Raw genomic sequence first — 20,338 nt, forward strand, 5'->3', positions numbered from 1 at the left:
CCTCCTCCTTTTTCTTTTCCTTCCATTGTACGTACATGTTAAGTCCTGTCTTTCTGATTCTCCCTCCACAAGAAGTTAGTTTTCTTATGTCCCACAACAATTACTTTATGGCTTTTTCTCAGTTTCCTTCTATGACTCTTGACCCCCTCTCCTCGCCCTTTTTTGCATTCTGAGCATTCTGATTATGTGAGTAAAATTCAGCCTCTAAAATTGCATGACAAGAAGCGGAGTAAACCCCTCTGCCTTTTACTGGTGAGAACAAATGAAAAACTGCACTGTCTCCTTTTGTGGAAATGGCAATGCCCAATTGAAAGCACACTGATATCAAAGGCTATCTTTCCATGGACTTTACCGGGCTTAGGATCAGGCCCTTCATGTCCAGATTCACTGGCTTCACATTTTCATGTGCATTTTTTCCCATAGATCTAAGACTTTCTGTCCTTAAACAGTCCCTTATGACTTCCTGTATATTTTAGATGGCACGGCTAATGGCTCAGATTAGCTGCCAGTGCTGCCAGATTTTACATTTCTTAAGCTACACATTAATGATACAAAAAAGAAGGGGGCCAGGAGTGGGGAAGGAGAGGGGAAATGGGAACTTGACTTCTACTGCGCTACAGATGAAATGACTGAACTTCAATGAGGAATTTAATCTTTATTTTTATGATAGCACAATAAACTCACACAGTAGCATTGATCTGTACTTATTTAACAAAATACATTCTAGCAATTTACAAATTTTTCCATTTGAAAACATTGCATAACAGTTTATTAAACACAATATTTTATATATAGAATTTTCATTGAAAAACATATTTAATTTTATATTTCCAGTATTTTTTTCTCAGTAGAGCACAGCCTAACAAAGAAATTGGTTCCCCCTTTCACAAGTAAGAAAAATTAGAACACTAAGAAGATGCCACCTGTCAATTTATTTCATCCATTTTAAATTAAGGTATTAGTGGAATGTAAACACAGGTTAATTTTACAAAAGGCTCCTTATCAGAGATACATGCAGAAATCTGAGTTCCAATGTATTTCTTATTACATTTGTTTTCTAATGTAATATAATTTGATAAGCCATTATTAAAAAGAGTAGCCTTTGGCACTTTGAGTAAAAAAAGAATATATCAATATTATGTAAAGAACACAATTTCAATGATTACACAAGTGCTTTAAAATCTTTTGTTAAGAAATAGGAAAGCTTGATAGGAAAAATATCACACTGCACTTGAAATAATGCAGCAAATTTCATAGTAGTAAAAGCAACATATGCTAGATACCCATAAATGGCTCAACTAAAACCAAGGAATAAAGAGCAACCACTCCCACCAGAAACCCGGTCATCTCCAAAACAGTTATACTGCTGGAGAGAGTAGTGTATAATCCTTGGTTTATTGCCAGTATTTCCAGTTGCAGTTTTCCATTTCTTTTTTCAGGTTTATCTACTTATGTCCCCTCCTCTTGAATTTATAGGCCAGCAATGACTGTGTCATATCCATTCCATTAAAGCTAATCCTACTTGCTTAATTGTACACCCAAACTAAGCTAAAGCCTACATATTTTATCCAAGACAATCCACGTGTTTGCAATCCCTAGGAAATGTGTAAAAAAGGTTTGATATTAAATACCAAGGACTGAAGACTCAGTTTTATTTATATAAACAAAAACAAAACAAACCTTGTAACTATTGTAATCTGAAACTGCATATTCTAAAAAATTACTTTTCTTTTCTCACCGTTCCCTGGTTTCTATGGTTACGTTCACCACTATAGTGCCCAGTAGTAACACTCACCATTAGTAGCAGACTACACCACCCCCACAGGATAGTTCCTTAAACATAATCTGCAGAATTCAAACTTGGAATCTCAGAGGTGAGGAGGTGGGGGCGTCTGTTCGGATTGGTGGGGAAAACAGATACTGGCTCCATTAAGGGTCTCCCTGCCCCCTTCCTTCAGGGGTTTGGGGAAGGGGAAAGCATCACCTGAAGTGGTGGGCTGGCCAGCAGGGCTCAGGTCAATCATTTGTCCCTGTACACTGGATTGGGGAGAGGGTATATAAAGCCTGTTCCTCCGGCTGGAATCCCCCTCCATGCCTCCAGTCCCTGGGATTAAAGTAGGTCCTGGGATTGTTTGGTCAGCTGTGGGCATTGCACTAGGCACCTTATTTCGGACTAGGAAGGATTTTTTCACCTTACTGCCAGATTGGGGTTTTTTTGCCTTCTCCACAGCAGCTCAGTGACCTGGTGGAGTAGGTTAGGAGATTAAGTTCAAGCTGCTGCAATTTAGTAAGTGGAAGATGTTCAGTACAGGTACTCATTCTATAGGGGCCCAGCTCCCTCATGAACCAGAACTGGAAGTTGATTTAGGGGTGCCTTCCCCTAAAGAAGTTGACTTAGGAGGTGCCTGGAGAGGAAAGGGGTTAGGGCTCCTAACGTCTGATTCAGCAAGAAGACAGCCCCCCATCATCAGCCCCTTATCCCTCCTATGAGGGCTCCCAGTGGGGTCCCAGCAACAGGCTAGAGACCATCTGTGGAGAGCTGGGGGACTGATCCACTAGGTGGAAACAATTAAGGAAGGAATCAGGACCTGAACTGTACAAGACATTGCCTGGTAGTTTCCAGATGAGCTAAAGTTGCAGCCTAATTACACCAAATCCCTTGCATCTTGTCTGTCCTCCTGCATGTCCAGGACAAAGCCATTTTAGTTCCTTTTAGAGTCCAGTTTAGTAATTCCTGGCAACACAGATTCTAAGAAGGCAAGTTACTTCCTCATATTATAAAAGTATTACAGGAAGAATCACACCATTAGGAGTTCATCCATATTCTCTCCAGTGCCAGGACACAGCCCTCTTGATTCCTAACTGAAAAAAAGCCATGTTTAAGGAGGGTCTTATGAGTCTGTCCCAGGGCCCCCAGTAGCACCCGAGGCACAATGCAATACTCGTGTATTGATTCTGCATACTAAGACATTCCAAATTTAAAGCAAAGCATTAAAATAAGGATCCACTATGACGAGAGTGAAGCTTATGGTCATTTTGTGCTAAGCTAAGCAAGTGAAGTGTGTACATCCAAGTGTGAGCTAGAATGCCAGTTAATCAATAGTTAGTGACTGATCAGGCAGTAGCAATTTCAGTTTTCATGGCTCACCTTCTTTCACAGCAAATTTCTTTGCAGTTATCAGTGTCAAGCATTATCTAGTTAAAAATTAACAGAAAAATATAAGGTCTGCAGAGAGACAAAATGAGAGCTTGTAAAATGCAAAATCTGTATTATTTTATGTGCTTTAAAAGATCCCTTTAAAAACAATATTTAAAACTGTTCTACAAGTTAGCCCACTAAGAAGAAGCCTCTTCATTAGTAGCACCTGTACTTAAACAAAAGTTGAGCAGCAGCAGCTAAACTATTCAAACTAGATAGTTATTCCACTCCAATGGAATGTCACCCACATATTTTTTTGTTGCAGTAAACATTATTTCAAAGAACTACACAAAATCTTTGCAATCTTTTAATGTGACAAATCCACTATAACAAAGCTGTAAATATTTCCTACTCTACATGAATGCAGCCAGCATCGTCCTAGTATTAGCAGTATTACTTTTAAAGTAACTGCACATCAATATGTCATGTGTCGAGTTTAACGCATATGTAAATTTTCAAAATATGTAAAGTTATAGTCAGCACCACCCTGTATTAAAGTTTTGGTGCAAAATCTGCAAAGGTGAATATACAACACTGATACAGGCTTTGCTGTGAAAAAATTATTTGTCCTCAGACATAAATATAAATAAAATCAAAAAGTTGGCACATTCAGGAAATAAAGTGTCTGTGTTCAAGACCATCACTTTGATTGATATCGTCACCCTCTGAGAAATGTTTTTAGTCTGACGAAACAAGTTGTAAGAAAACTCTTTGTATTAGGTTCTTGCATTGTGCTTTCCCCCTCCCCCCCAACCACATGAAATCCACAAGCTCATGCACACCATACATCAGCAACATCCAACAATAGTCAGGCCGATGCTCAGTAAATTTGGCACATCAAGAATATTTCTGAATCTGCTCAAAAGAAAGAGAGCACAAGCTTTATCAAAATGTGTTAATTCTTGGTCATATGGATCAGCTGACATGTCTCTTTTCATTCTTTGTAAGCTCTTGTGGGGGATGTTCCTTTATAGAAGATGTTTCTGGTGTTCTCTGGGCTGCTCCCTCTTTCAGGGATTAAAATAATGTTACCTTTTCTTCGAAGTGTGGAGTCACGGCTTGAAGAGATGGACAGAGTTTCTGAGCCAATCTCACTTCCCTCCACTGGTGTGACTCTTATAGTGGTAACCCCATGATGGTGATGCTCACTGTTATCTATGTTACTTCTTTTCCTGTCACCAGACCCATAACTGTCTTTCAAGGAGTCACAGCTCTCAGAGTCTCTATTGAGATCATTTAGCTCATAAATTTGACGAAGGCTACCTTTCTCGGGAGCTTTCCATTTCCAAGATCCACTCCCTTCACCTTCTGATGGCACCTGAATTATGGGTCTGTTATTTTCTGGATGGGCCTCAACTCTTACAATACCACTGGGTTCATGATCTGTCAAGGTTTTATATCGGATGGCTCCAGTGCAGGTGACTGTGCTGCTCTCTGAATTCTTAGGACTGCTCTGAAGCACTCCTTGCTGCTTTGACATGGCTATTACTTGCATGATTCTTGGCTGACTGTTACTTCTACATGCAACGCTTTTCTCTGCAGCTTTCAGCCATTTGGCCCTAGCTGAACTACTTTTGGGAGATGTGTTTATATTTTCCTGGGTCTCTTCAGGAATATGGACTAGCTGTGAAGAACCAGGACGTGACTGAATAGAGACTCTTGGCCCTCCAGAAAGACCCGCGTTATTACAACCCGGAACACTGCCAGGCTGAATTTTGAGGTACTGATTGCTGGGGCCATGATGATCACCATTAACACCCACTCTGGATGGCTCAGAGCTTGATCGCATTTCAATAGCCCTTGGTGGTGAATGGCCGGATTCAGTCTCTATTACTTGCAAAGACAATTTTCGACTTTCGTTCTTGTTCTTCCATTGAGAAAGAAGTTGCTTGGAACGGGCAGAGTCCATTGATGCATGAATTGTTGCGTTTCGCCTTGCTGGATCTTCCAGTGATGGCGTGTTGACTCTTGGCAAAGTGTTGCTGAAAGTAACCATATTTTCCTTTCCCATTGGGCTTCGTGGAGTTATAATCTCTACATCAGCATTTGCTCTCTTGATGTTAGTCAGGGATCCAGAATCTCTATGGTTTCGATTCAGAATACTCTCAGAATGGTGAGAGGAACGGCCGTCACTATTGCCACCATTTTTACCCGGTAAAATTCTGTTGGCATCTTGACTCAGGTCTGTCAAAGATCTTAATGGTTCTCTTTGCAGATTCTGGTGAATTACATTCTCTTCACTTGGCAAGAAGTTCCCCACAGCATAAAGACCCTGATATTTGGATAGAAGCATTAGATAATTATGGAAAAACAAATATTTTCAGACACTTTAATTATACTTTCATGGGTTTAAATAAATAGAAAACGCATAATATTAATACAGCTAAATGGTTCAGTTTGTTTTCTTTCCATTACTACTTATCCTCACCAATACAAATCTTATTTATTGTTCCAAATTTTTCCCTCAGTTCTGTACATGCAGGTATGTATAAAGTGGTACCATTGTGATCCTTTATTACACCCATGTAGTCTAAGAGAATAACTGGGAAAAGCAGAGGATTATTTCCCCCTCCTACAAAGCAGCAGGTACAGTACAAGGGAGAATGTTTTGTTTTTAAAATAATGTTTTCACAATTCCTGGCCTTCACTTAAGTAATGTTTACAGCTACACAACTGTCTGCTCTGATTTACTGAAACTTGTTCCAGCTAGATTAGTTCTCTGCTCAGTGGTTCTGCCCTTTCTACTGTGTAATGACCATGTAATACAATATCTACATGATAGAACAATTTGAATCAATTGGCTTCCAACGTATGCAGAACTTCAACAAGGTTTAGCTTCGTGACATTTACTCCATTCAGTGGGCCAGTTGTAAAACAATATCATTTTAAAGAAATTCTAGTGAGAGAGAATATTTAATAAACAGTCCAAATGCTTGAGCTAATCACTCAGGTTAATTCTTTGCACTACTTCCAGATCTGTTTGTAATTACACAGTATTAATTTCTCCTTCTCAACCTCCCCATTGATTTTTTTTTTTTTTTACTTTTCAGAGCTGATTTGCTGGCTGCAGAGTATTTAGAATGAAGAGTCTCTGAAGTAAGCCATCATGCAACAGCCTATGAGCAAGCTTAGTCAAGAACATGCTTGAGTGTGTGTTTCAAACATAGGCACAACTCAATTTTGCTGTGAATTTTGTATGTCTTTACATGCACTTGTCATTTTATGTGGCATCCAGAGTAAAAAAATCAATTCCAGATCAGGTTACAATACACAGGAACTGACCATTTTCATATACAGTGTGATTTCAATAGTCTACTCATATTGGTGTTACTTCTACCACTCTAAAAGCTATTGCCTCTAATATCATCCTCTGGTGAGGGCATTGCATAGCAAAGGTTCTCAAACTTTTGTACTGGTGACCAGTGATGAGCTGGAGCCGGTTCGCACTGCTTCGCGCGAACCGGTTGTTAAATTTTGAAGCAGTTTTAGAACCGGTTGTTAACCCGCTTCCCTGCAGGGGGCGCTGAGGCTTTGATGGGCTCCGGCCGAGAAGTGATGTAATTCCTCCTCTGGCCGGCGGGGGCGCTGCGCTGGGGGAGCCATGTGGGCTGCCGCCTGGCCCTGAGCATAAGCCCTGTTGCTGCTGCTGCTCCCCTGGCCCTGGGGCTCCCGATGCTGCCTGGTGGGTCCCTGGCTGCTCTGCTGGGCCTGGGCTGCGTCCTGCTGCTCTCCCTGTGAGTACCCACCACCCTGCCCGCAGCCACCCCCGCACCCCCTGCCTGCACCAGCCCCTGCCTCCGGCGACCCCCGCACCCCCTGCCCGCAGCCAGTCCCTGCCTCCGGCCACCCCTTGCGCTGCCTGCACCAGCCCCTGCCGCACCCCCTGCCCTGCCCGCACCAGCCCCTGCCACACCCCCTGCCTTGCCCGCAGCCAGCCCCTGTCTCCAGCCACCCCCTGCCCTGCCTGCACCAGCCCCTGTCTCCAGCCACCCCCTGCCCTGCCCACACCAGCCCCTGCCACACCCCCTGCCTTGCCCGCAGCCAGCCCCTGTCTCCAGCCACCCCCTGCCCTGCCTGCACCAGCCCCTGTCTCCAGCCACCCCCTGCCCTGCCCGCACCAGCCCCTGCCACATCCCCTGCCTTGCCCGCAGCCAGCCCCTGTCTGCAGCCAGCCCTGCACCCCCCTGTCCTGCCTGCAGCCAGCCCCTACCTCCAGTCAGCCCCTGCCCTGCCTCCAGCCAGCCCCGGACCCTCCTGTCTCCAGCCAGCTCCACACCCCCTGCCCTGCCCACAGCCAGCCCTGCACTCCCTTGCCTCCAGCCAACCCCGCACCCTCCTTTCTCCAGCCAGCCCCCGCATCCGCTGCCTCCAGCTAGCCCTGCCCCACGCCCTTGTCTGCAGCTGGCCCCCATCCACTGATGCCCTGCAGTTCCCAGGGCAGTAACCCTGCACACCTGCTTCAGTGAGGGGGGCAGGGAGCAGCTGGGACCCACACATGTGCACGCCCTAGGGTGACCAGACAGCAAGTGTGAAAAATCAGGACAGGGGGTGGGGGATAATAGGAGCCTATATAAGAAAAATACCCCAAAATTGGGACTGTCCCTATATAATAAGGACATCTGGTCACCCTAGCACACCCCCAGGGAGTGGCAGGGACCCACACATGTGAAACTTCGCTGATTTCTAGTTCAGGCCCATCTTTTTAAAAAAGAACTTTAGGCAGGGTTAACATACACCGTATTTTCCCGGACAGGTCAGGCTTTTTGGTTCTTAAATCGCCGTTAGGGAGGTTCCTCCCGGGAAAATACAGACATATGGTAACCCTGCTGGTACAAAAATACATACTGGGGCACATACCTTAAATCACAACTTTTAATAGGGAACCGGTTGTTAAAATTTTGGCAGGTCATCACTGCTGGTGACCCCTTTCACACAGCAAGCCTCTGAATGTGACCCTCCTTATAAATTAAAAACACTTTAAAATATTTAATGGTATTATAAATGCTGGAGGTGAAGCAGGGTTTGGGGTGGAGGCTGACAGCTTGCGACCCCCCATGTAATGACCTTGCGACCCCTGAGGGGTCACAACCCCCAGTTTGAGAACCCTTGGCATATAGCCTGTACTGTCAAGTGATTACCATGATGTGACTGAACATCATCTGTTTTAATACTATATTGAAGAGCATTTCTGACTCATTTTGCTTCATAGCTGGATGCAGGGAAACATCTTTTCCTCACCCACACAGGACCCAGGAAAAATGCTGTCACTAGAATTCCTTGAGCACTGGGGAGGCTAGGAGGTAGCTAGCCTAACAGTGTTCTGAAGACTTAAGATGATGTAGATCAGTCAGACTGGGGATGTGTCCAGAGCCCCACTTCCTAGCACACACAACACCAAGCACTGGAGGAATACTTGCTATGCTTTTCACCAACAGATGTAAGGAGAGCTAAGCCCTTCTTGAATCCTTCTACCCTATACACCTGGAGTGCCTCAGAGGATCCCTGCTCAGGCCGCAGAGTTCTGCACAACCTCCCAACATGTTCCAATGATGTACAAGGGCATTACGTTGCCCTTAGTTTATTACCAACTTGGCAATTTATTGTACCTGTTTATGTTAATTTTGGCCGTTTTAAAGTTCATATTTAATTGTGAAAACAAAACTGATATTTGTAATATAAACTACACATGGCAGCAAATTCTGATCTAATCCATTATTTTAGCTAGTGTTTGGATAGAAAAGTCACAAGATACTTTCAGATAGCACACAGTCTTAGAGCTGTTTCCATGTTCAATCTTAAATTACATTTCCTTTTAATAGCAACGTTGTACATTATGTTATTTTCACTGGGTGACTGGCTCCTTTAAGATGAAGCAGGGTCCAATGCACTGCGACTGACTGGCTTTCCTCCAACAGGGGTTATGAGATGGCTCTGGGCCCAAGACGGGAGGTTCAGGAAAGGGCAGGGTGAGCTGTGCCTGAGAGCACAGGCTGGAGGAGCAAAGAAAGGGTCAGGTGAGAGCTTCTTGGGGGAGACAGGGAAGCTGCAGAGAATGGAAAGCCCTGCAGGCCTCCGTGAAACAGGGAGGGAGGCCAGGCTAGGAGACCAGCGGCGGGGCTAGCCTGCTGAGCTGGGGAGCCAGTGCTGGGAGGTTGAAAAGGACTAATCCTGTATCTGGGGTAGAAGAGTCATGAGACTGCTTATTCCCAGGTGGATGGCCTGGAAAGGGAGGCCCTGGAACAAGGCAAAAAAGAACAGGGAACACGGTGCTGATATTGACTTTTGGGTGGGTGACACAGCGGTTTTGTCCCTGAGGAGGAGAATGGAGAAAGTGTTGTACCTTTATATGTTTACTGTGGGTCTGTGGAGAATGGTTTTACTACAAAGGTTTTGGGGAAACTGCTGCTTGTGAATAAATTATACCTAGAGATGGGGCTTTGTGTTGGACACTGAGGAAATTATGTTCCTTTCATGGATGGAGAAAAAGGAAACTGATGCTAACACACCTATAATGCTGCAGCCTGCTGCATGAGGGCATCCCAGGTGGGGTGTCATCCCTATGACAGGCAATCCATTTTAAAGCCATCCTGTTCCCCCTTTATCAGTTTATCTCCAGAAACGATACTTGTGTAGAATTCACTAGCCCATTGCAATATGAATGACTTGTGTTTTCTAAAACTTAGAACACATTCATACTGTATTTACCAAATAGAGAGCAATTCCTCCTCCTATTAGAAAACCACAATAGACATCAACTGGATGGCTCTTGTACTGGGTGATACGAGTCAGGCCACATATAATTCCACAGATGATAAATGCGAAGACGAGAAGAGGTTTCAGAAGTTTGGAGGAGTCGGTTAAAGTGGAATTGAAGTACATCTTGAAAAGAAAAGAAAAAGTGATTTATGAAATTTCAGATTGATCTAAGAGGACATGACTTTATTTCATGTATGGTTTCTTCAACTGAATACAAAGGAATGCCTGGTATATTCTTATTGCATCAATTTTGTTGATTTTATTTTTCATTCTTGGTAAAATCCATTCAACTGCTATAGAAAAATCTTTAATCAAATGGGACCACTTCCAAAGGCCTTATCCAAGCCAAACTCTCACCGAAGACAATGCAACTCAGACCTGAGTAAGGATTTGGTGTGTTGCAAATATTACTAGCTAAGGAGATAGTGCTTTTGGAACATAGGAATTGTCCAACCAGATAAGACCCATCGTCCATCTAATACAGTGTTTCTGAGAGCAGTTAGTACGAGATACTTTAGAGCAGTGTTTCTCAGCCAGTGGGTCATGACCCCTGGGTGTATGTCACAAAAAGCAATCACAATGTGCTGAAAATTTTATTATAATCTAAAGCAAAGAAAATCTTGCTCCTCCACTTCCCTTAACCTTCATGGTCAAGTATTGTCTGTTGAGTATATAACCACACACACAATTAAATTATATAGACCTATCATGGTTATCCTTAATATATTTTTTACTCTTATTTTGATAGTAAGTGTAAGGGGATGGTGTAATGTTTTGACTTTGAATAAGGAATCACTAACCTAAAAAGGTTGAGAAACACTGCTTTGAGGAAGGTACAAGAGATCCCACAGTGGGCAGATGTGGGGTAATCAATCCTTCCCCCCCCCAGAAGGTTTCAGTTTAATCAGTGGTTGTTATTTATTATTTATTTGCATTGCAGAAGTGCTTAGAAGTCCCTCACGAATCAGCACTCCATTATGCAAGTCACTGTGCAAACACAGAACAAAAAGACTGTCTGCAGTAACTGATTTAAGCCCGGAAACATAAGGTTTCACACTGCTTCCAATCCTCCGTTAGCATTAACTCTAGATATTTTTGTTGTTTACATAAACAGCCACTTGCTCTTTGAATCTTGCTGAGTTCCTAGCCTCTGACCTGTGCTCCTCCTAGATTTTAAAAATTAAACATTCAACAAAGGCACAACTAACCATAAATTAGCCAGCCAATCCTATTGGTAAATATCAGTGGAGCTATTCACATCAAACAAACAAATTCCTGATGTAAGTCCACTGAAGTCAATGCAGCGATATCAAGTAAGAATTTGTCCCTTAAAGTCTAGAGTTTGGATGCAATGTTTGAAGTTAGATGGGAGGAAGAAAAGAGGCAGGATATGTTAAGCATTATTTGAACGCAAACTAAAATATCACTTTATAAGACAAGTATCATATTTTGTATGCGAATAATATGAAGCATTAAATATGCTTTAATGTTACACTCCACTACAAAGGATAATGTTGCTAGATAACAAACTGTGTGGAACTACTGTGTCCCTACTGTTTCTTTTATAGTAATACAATATTGAGTTTATTTTAGCTATTTGTAATTTCATTTTGCTGTCAGGCTCAGAGGATAAGAGCTTATTTATTTCCTTACTACGTTAGGCAACAATCTAAGTCAAGTCACTTTACACCAGAGAGTAAATGACATTCTGACTTTTCTCTAGTACAAATGAATAATGAACAGAGTTGATTACTTACCGAAATATATACAGCTGCAAAGGCTGCCAGAGTCGCATGTTGAGAAGGGAATGACTTTCTGCCAAGGAAGGATACTCAAATTATGCTTCTCAGTTCAAATACACTCTGCGACTGCTCATTTAAAAACACATGGGATGGTACAGTCTTTTTTAACTTATGAATCACAAGCAAATAAATTATCTTTTATATTTTTTCCTAAGTCCCCATTCCGTATTCTGGGGAAAGGATCAGCTAAGAACTGAATTAATAAAATAATCACATTTTGTTTTAAATATTCAACACCAAATCATTTTCTGATATTAAAAAACAAACTAGATGCACCAAACTCTGAGATAGTTGATTTCTTTAAAGGGGCAAATATATATATAATTACATTTCTGGATATTTTTTCATGATGGGCCATATCCTACAAAAGTCTGTTCATATGAGTTATATAATTATTCCGTTGACTTCAGAGGGACTTCCTTTTTGACTAACAACTAATAGTAGATGTTTGGATGATTGGGTCCAAAGAGATAAGCTCAAAAATCTCATTAAAAAAAATTCTTACATAGTAAATAGATTGAGATTTCATTAATTCTTTCTTTAGGCGGTTAGTGACTGGAATGAGTATTACAGGAAGACTGCTACACATTATCTACCTTATTCTTTTCTATCAATATAGGTAGTTCTGATTGAGGGGAAAAACGTGAATAATTTATTTGAGGCACATTGTTTAGCCATCTATAGAGCTAGTCAAATAATGGAGTTTTATTATTTGTGAATAATTTATTCATCAACAATATTATTCTACTGCTAGTCAAATAATATGTGCAAATAATTGATTACATTATATATATCTCCATAATCTTAATCAATGAAGTTCATGGCTCAGATGATTAGCTGTGGCCTAAGAGTGCGCAGCACAGGTCAGGAAGCAGTCTGCTTCTGCAAATGTTGGGCCATCTGAATGCCACTCCTGGGGGCTGCTCTAATTTGTGACTGCTACCAATGTACTGTTATAGTAACTGGGTGTTGCTGGAGCATGAGGGAGTTGTGGTCACACCCGGTTTTCCCTAGCTATGCCCCCTGAAGAGTCAGTCAGGATGGTGATTAGAATAGTTGTTGCTACAGTGTCTCTACACCAACCAAGGATCACCCTAAGCAGAAGAGCTCCTCTGGTGCCAAGATCCACTGGCTGAAGGGCAGCTTTGCACCACCAGAATAGCAGAAAGTTGCTTCGCCAAATATGAGAAATGGGGACCCACAAGTAAGACTGATAATATGGAAAACAGAAAGCGTCCTGAAATGTTGTAGGTGGTCTGGAGGAGCAGTGTGAAGGCTTAATTTCTTCAGCACTCTGACATCCCCCTAAATGTCTTCCTCTGACTGCGCAGAGACCCTGCATCCTCTCTGTGCTTTCTCTCTCCTCCTTCCTCCCCATATTACTGTTGTGAAAAGGGGGGAATAACAATGGAGCTTTCTTGTCTTAAGGAGGCGGGCATAGTGAACCTTCATTTTCTCTGTCTCCTGGTTCCTCAGATTCAGCTCCCAGTAGTTCCTGACGTGACAGGCTCACGTACGGCAAAGGAACTGGAGAAAGCATTTCAGGATAAAGTAATCCAGCCCCTTCACCCAACAGCTAAAGGAGCAGACCAGCAAGACAAAAAAATTGGAAGATTCCTTGAAGATGTCAAGATTGTGGGGGACTCCTGATTTTTGGCCGGATTCTGCAACATGCTGGGGGTGGGGGGAGGCCTCAGCTCCAAGTGATGACAGAGTTGAGTACTCTCAGCACATTCCAGGATTGAGTCCCAGATAAGGAGTTATAACGAGGGTGAAAGTTACAATGTGTAGCTTAGCGTCTATTATTTTAGAACATTTGCAGCCAGAACCATAACAGCAGTAGCTAAATAAAACTGTCACATCAGATATTCTGGATCTTGACATTTGCCCCTTTATGATTGCATTTCAACACCTTCTTTTCTCTGAAAAGAAGAACAAAAAAGTCACAAGGGCATGAGAGGAAAAAAAAATAAAGGGCTAGATTCAGTTTATAAAAAAAAAAACAACCTCTGTTGTACAGCCAGGGTTCTTGACCAGAATCCTAGTTAAAGGTCTGTGGAAGATGAACGGAACGACTCTGACCTTTAAAAAAGGGCACTATAAATAGAAAATATATGTCAATTTGTTGTCATAAATATGCCCCTCTTAGAACGTTACAGCAATGCTAAGAAGATGTTGTCGTCTACAGTATGTCCTGGTGAATTAAAGAATTGTTTTTTCTTTGAGAGGCTGCATCATATTTTTTTATATTCTGCGTTTTGCTTTGTCTTCTCTAAATAATTCTGTGTAAATGAACTCTGTGGCCCAAATTCAGAACTAGTGTGAATGCAACTCCACTGATCTGAACTTTGTGTCCAGGCCCTGGTCTATAGTGGGGGGAGGGGTGGATTGGATCTAAGTTATGCAACTTCAGCTACGTGAATAATGTAGCTGAAGTCGACGTACTTAGATTGACTTACCGTGGTGTCTTCACTGCGGTGAGTCGACGGCTGCCACTCCCCCGTCGACTCTGCCTGCTCCTCTCACGGCACTGGAGTACAGGAGTCGACAGGAGAGCACTCGGGGATTGATTTATCGTGTCTAGACTAGACACAATAAATCGATCCCCGCTGGATCGATTGCTGCCCGCCGATTCGGCGGGTAGTGAAGACATGCCCTAGCAATTCCTCAGTTTTGACTCTGGCTAAATAGAAATGTGTTAATTTCTCATTAGTAAGGTCAGAGATTTAGATCTTTGACTCCTTTGTAAATTCTGAGAGCCTTTCACAAGGAATATCCATAAGTATTAAGAGTGGCATAGGGAAGAAAAACAAAAATCTTCCCTCCCTAGGACATGGAGCCTCTATAGCAGACGTGGGCAAACTATGGCCCACGGGCCACATCCCGCCTGCGGGACCATCCTGCCTGGCTCTTGAGTTCCCCGCCCCTCCCCTGCTGTCCCCCCTCCTCTGCAGTCATGTTGCCACGCCGCCAGCGCTCTGAGCAGCAGGGCTGTGCGCTCCTGCAGGGCAGCGTGGCAGCATGTCTGCCTCCGGCCGGGGGTCACAGCTGCCAGACATGCTGCTCTGAGTGGCATAATAAGGGGGCAGAGAGTGTGTGTGTGTGTGGGGGGGGGTTAGATAAGGGGCTGGGGGTTCCGGGGGGCAGTCAAGGGACAGGGAGCAGGGGGTGGTTGGATGGGGTGGAGGTTGGATGGGGAGGGATTGGGTAAGCGTGAGAGTCCCAGGGAGCCTGTCAGGGGGCAGGGGTGTGGCTAGGGGTCAGGGCAGGCAGGGAGCAGCGGGGGTTGGATAGGGGGTGGGGTTCTGAGGGCAGTTAGGGGCTGGGGGTCCCAGGGAGGGCGGTCAGGGGACAAGGAGCAAGGGGGTTGGATAGAGGGTGGGGTCCCGGGGGGCGGTTAGGGCCTGGGGGTCCCATGAGGGGGCATCAGGGGATAAGGAGCAAGGGGGGGTTGGACAGGTCGGAGGTTCTGAGGGGGCCAGTCAGGGGGTGGAAAGTGGGAGGGGTCAGATAGAGGGCAGGGGCCAGGCTGTTTGGGGAGGCACAGCCTTCTCTACCTGGCCCTCCATACAGTTTTGGAATCCTGATGTGGCCCTTGGGCCAAAAAGTTTGCCCACTCCTGCTCTATAGGCTGTGGTAGAAGCCACTCAGTTTCTCCCCCAATTTGGGTGAATGAAACCATGTATTTCTGGTCTGCACATCTTTGTCAAAGAGTCAGTTGTGCCAATGAATAGAGAGAGAGGCCTGAGCACAGCACTGGATCCAGCTGTCTGAACTTTGACAAAGTTCAGGTCTGGGTCTTAATTTCATGACTTTGATGTGTAGCTGTGTCATTGTGTTTTGGTTTATTTTCTGTTTACTGAACCTTTTTGTTTTTTTGCATTCAGTGCAAATGCAGGCTGTTACAGAGGAGAGGTACATACAGGGCTCTCTCAGGGAGATATTAATTTTATTCTTTCTTGTTTTGTTATCTTTTAATTTTAAAATGAAAATAATTTTGGCTGAAAATGTATGACTCTTCTTTGTGAATGGAAAGCATAACATCTAGTATTAATGTGGTAGATAAATTCAGAGTTCTGAAAGAAAACCTACTCTGAGCACAAGAAATAAGCTACCACTCAGAGTCATGAAATATAAACATGGGGGATAAAACTAAGGAAGCTATGAGAGGAAAAATAGTTCATATAACATGCAGAGTGTAAGAACACACAATGCAAAGGGGATAAAGAGGATTATGAAAGAAAACAGAGAGTATAAAACTGATTAAGAAAAATAGAACTAACAAAAGGAGACAGAACTCACCTATGATATGAATAAAATTATGGAAAGGCACTTTGACTATAAACCGGGGAAGAGACTGATGAGGAATGCCACTGGACCACTAAGGGATAACAGAGAAAATTAATTTTCTCTATCAGCTGAATAATTACACAAATTCTTCTCTTTACTGTTCACAGGGGAGTCTGGAGGCTAGTTACGACATATGGAAACAAAGTTTCTGGTGTATTATAAATTAAAAATGAAGGCCATTAGCAATCTCACAAAAACAAGACTTGTACAAGTTAAAATCACGACAGTCAGATTACTCTCCAAGGTTGGAGAGATTATACCATAAAACCCCAACAGGGGTGACTGAAGAGTCTGTTGGACCAATAAGAGATATCTGACCACTCCAGCATGAGTGGAGAAGGACTTGAAGGAAACAAAAATAATAATTAAGGAGGAGCCAGAAAATTATAGATCTTCAAATGCAATCTCAGTGTCAGGAATAACATAGAGATATTAATATGAGATGAGATCATAACATTTCTGAAGAAATATGAGCTGATTAAAATTGGCCACTGGCTTCATAAAATATTCATCTGATGTGACAAATCTGATTGATGTTTTAGAGGTGATGATATGCGAAGTGAGGGGTGAAGTACTATTCTGAAATTTCTAAAAGGCATTTGACAGAGTGGACTAATAAGTGCAGCAAACACAGAACAGTAGATGCCCTACGTGAAAGGATAAAGAAATTACTTGGAGCAAGGGTGGACCTATGGAACCCCACTGAACTCAGTGGGATTCCATGCAGATGCAAGGTACTGCCTGCACCAGTCACCTTGCAGAATCAGAGCCTAGGTGAGAGTAAAGGCTTATGGGGTAGGAAAGAACAGAGTGAAGAATTAGCCACTATAGAATGATAGAAATGTAGGGCTGGTAGGGACTTTGAGACGTCATCTAGTCCAGCCACCTGTGTTGAGGCAGGGCCAAGCATAACTAGACCCACTCTGACAAGTGTTTGTCTAACATGCTCTTAAAATCCTTCAGTGATGGAGATTCTGTAACCTCCCTTGGATATCTGTTCCAATACTTAATTATCATTATAGTTAGAGCCCCGCGTGGACACACAATTTATATTGGTGGGCATAAAGTAGATATCTGCGGAGCTGAAGGGCTCTAGTGACAGCAAGCGAGACCAGCAGGACCATGGTCAGCACCTGGGCCAGGAACCACACAGTGAAAGCAGCAGCATGTCAGGCCGCCGCTTGCAGGAGCCAGTGCCCAGCCCAGGCAGCTCCTCTGGCATGGCTGTACTGCCCCCAGCCCTGTCCACTATGGTGGGCACCAGGCTCACTGGCAGTTGTCCCTGGTCACGCTAGTGTGTCCAAGCAGCTCACATGCTCCGGCCATTCTATAATTTTGCTGAATCTCTTTTAGATACCTATGTGCAAATTAGAAAACCACAGTATCGAACATTCAAGGGATTTCAACATGAATGATAAATTAGAAAGGAGAGTTAACCTATTGTGGGAGAGCTAGGAAAAACTGGTGGTGTGTTCAATGGAATAAAGAGTTTTAAGAGGAGATGTGACTGCATTTTTCAAGAGCCTAAAAGTATAATTAGGGTAAGTTTCTTGAACTAACTGTCAAATATTAAGACTCATGGTGAGGACCAGGTGCATCAGAGCAATAGGATATAGAGTCCTTCATCTCTAGGAGTGACTGTTTTACCATCTGATGACTGCTGGCCTGTCTAAAACGCATTTGTGGTCTCTGAGTTCCCAGAGAACTGATGTCCAGCATACATAAACTACCGCCACAAATAGCGTTAACTTCCATGCTTGTTGGCCATCTCCATGGGAGTGATCTCCCTGAGTGACCAGAGAGAATGAACTATCCTCTTGTCCCTAGACAGGTAAGGACTGAAGCTCATATTGGTTGGGGAGTGTAGAGTAGTTTGCAATGCTGCGATCTTTTCTTAAATAAGGGACTTCAGTCTCAATGTCTGTCAATGTCCTGACTTCAGCCAAGCAGAAAATGCACAAAAAAGTAGTAAAGAGCAAAGTGTAGTGGACTTCATGAACTAAGGTATAAGGAGACCTCAGGTAACATGGGTATTTAGCTATGATCTTTCCCTACACATCATGTAGAACTTATGAAGACCCTATCAAAAGTAAAAGTAGAAGCAACCCAGGTTGAAAAATGAATTAGATACTGTGCCTACTCGAAAGGGAAGAAAATTGTTAGTTAATAGTGGGTACCACCACACCGTTAGGCACTCAAGACTGTCTGAATACTCTCCAAAGTCTCCCTTAGGCCTTAGTTAAGTTTACAGTAAACATATCTAAAGATCAACTTATTCACTGAATTTTGTTATAAAAACTGTCAAAACTCACTCAGAATTGATGATAGTTACTGATTAAGCCTGGTAAGTGGGACAGATAATTAAAAATAAGAGTGAATACCTACATCCTTTAAAAGCAACCATGTAAGGAAAGATTATTACACAATGAAATATGGAACTAACCTTCCACCATTGATGATTATGGGATCAGATCCTGAACAAATGTCTTCCACAATGTAAGAATTTTCTGAGCAGGATACATTTAGGGATGTGTAGTTAGGTTTGCATACAGTCAGGAAATATGGTGTCTGATACCCTGTTGACAGCTGTATGATGTCAGTAATGAGAGCAGTAGAACAAAGGCCAAAGACATGAACACCTAGAAAGTAAAACAAACCAGCTGGTTAAACTTAGTTAAGATCATTGGATCAAATTCACTGCAACATGAGTAACCACAGCTCCACTGCATTCAGTGGTATTAAACTTGCTTACGCCAGAGTTTAGGTACGATTTAAGTGGAATATTATTTAGTCTGTAAGCTTTTTGGGGGAGGGCCTGTCTTTTTGTTCTGTGTTTGTACTGCACCTAATAATAACCCCGCCATTCCTGGGGTTGTTAGGCATCTGATAATAATAATAATTAATAATAAGCCTTTTGTGGGCCCTCTGTGCAGGGGTAAATTTGGCTTATAAACTGTAGTAAACTGTATAGTGTTCCAGTATCATATTGGAAAATGTATATGATGTTATGAATATAAGAAATGGAGATTCTGTACTTTGGAAAATTGACTCTACACTGATTTCCTTTTTTCTCTCCCAATTTTTTTGGCTTTAACTTTAATAACCAAACATCTTGTTAGCAAGGATTTTTAATAAATCTATCAAACTGAGGTACCGTATAACTGGAAACTATCAAACCTAGTACCTATATAATAAGAAAGGGGAAAAAGTGATCTAGGTAACTACAGCCCCATTAGTCTGACCTCAATAGTATGCAAGATTTTAGAACAAATATTAAAGTAAAGAATAATTAAAGACATTGACGTAAAATGAAAATGGGATAAAATGCAACATAGGTTTACCAAAAGTAGGTTGTGTCACACAGACCTGATCTTTCCTTAAGCTAACTGATCTTTTAGATAAGGGAAATGTGGTAGATCTAATCTACCTGGATTTCAGTAAAGCATTTGATACAGTTCTATTTGGTTTCAGAGTAACAGCCCTGTTAGTCTGTATTCGCAAAAAGAAAAGGAGTACTTGTGGCACCTTAGAGACTAACCCATTTATTTGAGCATGAGCTTTCGTGAGCTACAGCTCACTTCATCGGACCTGAAGTGAGCTGTAGCTCACGAAAGCTCATGCTCAAATAAATGGGTTAGTCTCTAAGGTGCCACAAGTACTCCTTTTCTTTTAGATCTATTTGGGAAATTATTAGCTTACCTGGATAAAATGGGGATTATTACAAGAATTATGAGGTGTGTAAGGAACTGGCTAAAGGAGACACAACAATTGGTTGTTCTAAAAGAAGAACTGTTGGGCTAGAGGAAGGATATTAGTGGAATTCCTCAAGGATCTGTCTCTGGACCAATCTTATTTAATATTTTCAATAATTCATTAATCTGTTCATACACCGAACTGGCAGTAGAGGAAATGGAAGTGATGACAGTGCAAGCTTTCCCACACTGCCCCAAGGATGGACAACTCTCTAGGCATGAGAATATGCATGTTCATTCAACACTTGTTCGTTCTCGTGAGATGGCCACCTGTAGTGCCAAATAATGCCAACTGGGATGTGTGGTGTTCTTTTGTTTTCAGTATGGACATCTGTCTATTAATAAGGGATCTGAGAGCACCAGCTCATCTCCCACAGACCACCAAACACCAGTCAGATTGTAATGACTTTTGGACATTGCAGACCTTGTTTGTGTCCATGCAGTGGTTTAACCCTTGAATCACAGTGTCACTCTTTTTC

The 20,338-nt window shown here is 42.6% G+C and overlaps 1 protein-coding gene across 1 annotated transcript in view; it reads right to left on the reverse strand.

The window, feature by feature from the left end:
• Window positions 1-687: 687 nt before the first annotated feature.
• PLPPR4 (phospholipid phosphatase related 4) overlaps window positions 688-20,338 on the reverse strand; it is a 47,687-nt gene continuing 28,036 nt past the window's right edge. Inside the window, exons 4-7 of the mRNA XM_073356953.2 lie at window positions 18,551-18,746; window positions 11,713-11,770; window positions 9,905-10,078; window positions 688-5,471 (exon numbers count right to left, since the gene is read on the reverse strand). Of these exons, the coding sequence (XP_073213054.1) occupies window positions 4,134-5,471; window positions 9,905-10,078; window positions 11,713-11,770; window positions 18,551-18,746 (1,766 nt within the window). The 3' untranslated portion in view covers window positions 688-4,133. The remainder of the gene's footprint in view (window positions 5,472-9,904; window positions 10,079-11,712; window positions 11,771-18,550; window positions 18,747-20,338) is intronic.

The sequence above is a fragment of the Lepidochelys kempii genome, chromosome 8, assembly GCF_965140285.1.
Source record: "Lepidochelys kempii isolate rLepKem1 chromosome 8, rLepKem1.hap1, whole genome shotgun sequence".
In the NCBI taxonomy this organism is placed as follows: domain Eukaryota; kingdom Metazoa; phylum Chordata; order Testudines; family Cheloniidae; genus Lepidochelys; species Lepidochelys kempii.